This window comes from Ruditapes philippinarum, unplaced genomic scaffold (genome assembly GCF_026571515.1).
Source record: "Ruditapes philippinarum isolate M1 unplaced genomic scaffold, ASM2657151v2 ctg12394_1_1_1_1, whole genome shotgun sequence".
Taxonomy (NCBI): domain Eukaryota; kingdom Metazoa; phylum Mollusca; class Bivalvia; order Venerida; family Veneridae; genus Ruditapes; species Ruditapes philippinarum.
The window spans coordinates 21,552-24,660 of NW_026867365.1; the positions used below are offsets into that span (position 1 = coordinate 21,552).

General features: G+C 36.1%; 1 protein-coding gene across 1 annotated transcript; it reads left to right on the forward strand.

Annotated features, from left to right (window-relative positions):
• Window positions 1–2,846, forward strand: LOC132735820 (uncharacterized). Its single transcript, XM_060722825.1, has 3 exons — window positions 1–1,261; window positions 1,672–1,923; window positions 2,582–2,846. The coding sequence occupies exons 1-3, from the start codon at window positions 681–683 to the stop codon at window positions 2,844–2,846; spliced, it is 1,098 nt and encodes a 365-aa protein (XP_060578808.1). The 5' UTR covers window positions 1–680.
• The last annotated feature ends 263 nt before the right edge of the window (window positions 2,847–3,109 follow it).

Consider the following 3,109-nt stretch of genomic DNA (forward strand, 5'->3'; position numbering starts at 1 on the left):
TATCAAAGTTTAATCATTCAAGATTAAACTCTTTTATTTTACATGAATGACACATTTCTTAATTTATCGATCAGTAGAACTGCGTATCAATACGCATGCCCAGTCTTGGAGCTATATTTAGAACACTATATATAAGGAGCTGCGCGAGCCCGCTGCTTCCTTTTCGTTCTGGAACTCTATGAGAAAGGTAGCTGCTGATCATATTTTAATATTTTGTAAAAATCTTAAATTAGGTTTTAATTTTTGGATGTTAATTGTAAAGTTTAAATTATTATTTTAAACGTTAACTATTTAAGTGCTCTTTATATGTCAATCTTTATAAATCTCGTTTTTTGATTGAATTTTAAATGAAAAAATAGAAAATAACCACGTGGCCCTATTATCCGAAAGGGACAATACAGTTATAACTTTTCCAAATTATCAATAGTATAAACATAAGAAACGTTAACTATTGAAGTGCTCTTCTTATATAAACCTTTATAAATCTCGCTTTGATTTAATTTTAAATAAACGAAATGGGAAAATAACCACGTGGCCTGGTTTATCCGAAAAGGCTATACATTTATACTATTCCTTATTATCAATATAGTATAAACATAAGAATTGATCATTAAAATCTATATACTGGCAATATTATAGGCTGTTTATAATAAGACAATTTGTTGTTTTTCTTGATCAAAATGCCCAAACGACGTGCGGACGAAACTGTGAGACTGGCCAGTGCTGTAAATGAGAAAAGACGACAAGCACAGAGGACACCTGGCTCGAATCCGAACCCAAGGCAAGAAGTTGTTCAAATTGATGACTCTTCCCCAACTTCAGGTGAAGTAAATTTTCAATCTAACATTATTTTGTCCGCCCATGTTTCTCAATCTATCAAAGAGAAAATATGGTGCAATAATTATATAGAATTACAGCATCTGCTTCCTAAAGTTAAACCAGATTCTGCAGGAAAACAAAAAATACAATTTGAAAATGGTGAGCTGATCCTATGTCCCAATGAACAATCGCCCAAAAGTCTTGAAAACATTGAATCTTGGACAGATGCTTTTCATATCTTTATTGCTATATATATACTAAAGCATCCTGATGAAATTGGCAATTTGCTACAATACATGGCAAACATACGACAGGCAGCAACCAGGCATATTGGTTGGGCCGCCTACGACTCTAGCTTTAGGCTGAAAAAATCTGTCAACGAATCTTTAAGATGGGAGACAATCGATCCAGAACTCTGGATGTTGTCCATGCAACCAATTCAGTCGGTCCCCCCCCCCTTTCTCGAAAAAGTGTTTTCCTTTAAATAATAAGGGCTTTTGTGTCAACAGAAATTGTTCTTTTGCACATAAGTGTATAAAATGCTCTGGTAATCACCCAGCATTACAGTGCAGAATTAATAGTAAGCAGATACGACAGGGCCCTACGTATTCACAAGATGCTTCGAGATTAAATACTAGGCCTAATCGTTTCAGTCTCGGCAACTCCCCCACAGTTCCCACAGTTCCAGTACCAAGTTTGTTCTCCTCAAACAGAAGATTTATGGGGCCTAGGTTTAACACCAATTAATATAATTACCCTTAAAAAACAATTGACAGGTTACAATATAAACGATGCTTCTTTTATATTATCTGGATTTAAACATGGGTTTAAATTAAATTATACTGGTCCAAGAGCACCAGTTTTCTCGGATAATCTCGCGTCAGCTAAACAAAATCCAGGAGTCTTAAATAAAAAATTATATGAGGACAAAACATTTGGCTGGATTGTCGGACCATTCAAGCAACCACCTATTTCAAATTTGCGAATTAATGCTGTTGGGCTCGTTCCAAAACGCTCTGGTGACTGGAGACTTATCACAAATTTGTCATTTCCGCCAAATAACAGCGTAAATGAATTTATCGAACCAGATTATCGGCATGTCAAGTATGCACAATTCGACGAAGCAGTATCAATTGTTCAACGTATAGGAAAAAATGCAGTCTGTTGCAAAGCTGATATAAAATCAGCTTTTAACTTGTGTCCGGTCTGGCCAGGTGACTTTGACTTACTTGGTATTAAATCAGATCTGGGTTACTGGGTGCAAAAAATGTTACCTCAGGGTTCCGCCTGTGCCTGTTTCATTTTCGAAAAATTTGCTTCTTTTTTAGAATGGCTTGTTAAAAAAGAATCTGGTAAAAATAATTTGACTCATCTCTTAGATGATTTTTTTTTATGGCAGACGATAGTTTTGAATCATGTCTGGAACTCTTTAATGTATTCAAACACGTTTGTTCAGATCTTGGCGTACCTCTGTGTCCAGATAAGTTGATAGGTCCTTTAAAAAACTATTACTTACTTGGGGCTTGAAATAAATGCGGAGAATCAAACTATTCACGTACCCTCAGAAAAAATAAATAAAGCTAAAGACGAACTTTTGCGGCTTATATCTTCAAAAAAAAATAACTTTGAAGGAACTTCAGTCTATAGTAGGTTTACTTAACTTTATCACAAAGGCTATTCCTACTGGTAGAGCTTTCTTGCGAAGATTTTATGATTCTATGTCTAAGGTTAAAAAATCTTTTCATTTTATACGTGTAAACAGGGACATGCGCGATGACGCCATGACCTGGCTCACATTCCTTTCTGAATTTAACGGACTCGCCATGTTTAATGAGAAGAATTGGTCAGAGAATACATTTATTGAACTCTACACTGACGCCTCCGGCAACAAAAAATTGGGTTGTGGCTGCTACTTTAAAGGTCAGTGGTGTGCCTTTAAGTGGCCAGCCCACTGGGAGGAGTTTATTTTTAGGGACATTACTGTACAGGGTTCCCACGCTGTCCGGGAAAACGGGAAATGTCCGTGAATTTGAAAACACTAGCTCCCGGCCTTGAAAAGTCCGGGAATTAGTGTTGATACAGAAAAAAGTCCGGGAAGGTACGGGAATTAGTCTGGAAAAGGGGAGGTAAATCAAACAACCAAAATGGCGGTTTTAGCACAGTATATTGATTTCCGCATCTTGAATGTTGATGATTTTTCGATTTACAAGTGTTTTAAGAGGCCAATTTTGATATTTATGAGATTTAACATTTATTTTCTGGTTACTATTGCGGTTTTGTTTGGAAAATC

What these genes read in the sequence shown, in the direction of transcription:
- LOC132735820 (XM_060722825.1), top strand. Translation starts at nt 681, where the DNA reads ATGCCCAAACGACGTGCGGACGAAACTGTGAGACTGGCCAGTGCTGTA. An exon ending in TTGTCCATGCAACCAATTCA is followed by an intron (nt 1,262 to 1,671) that starts GTCGGTCCCCCC and finishes TACTGGTCCAAG; the next exon opens with AGCACCAGTTTTCTCGGATA. An exon ending in CCAGATTATCGGCATGTCAA is followed by an intron (nt 1,924 to 2,581) that starts GTATGCACAATT and finishes ACGTGTAAACAG; the next exon opens with GGACATGCGCGATGACGCCA.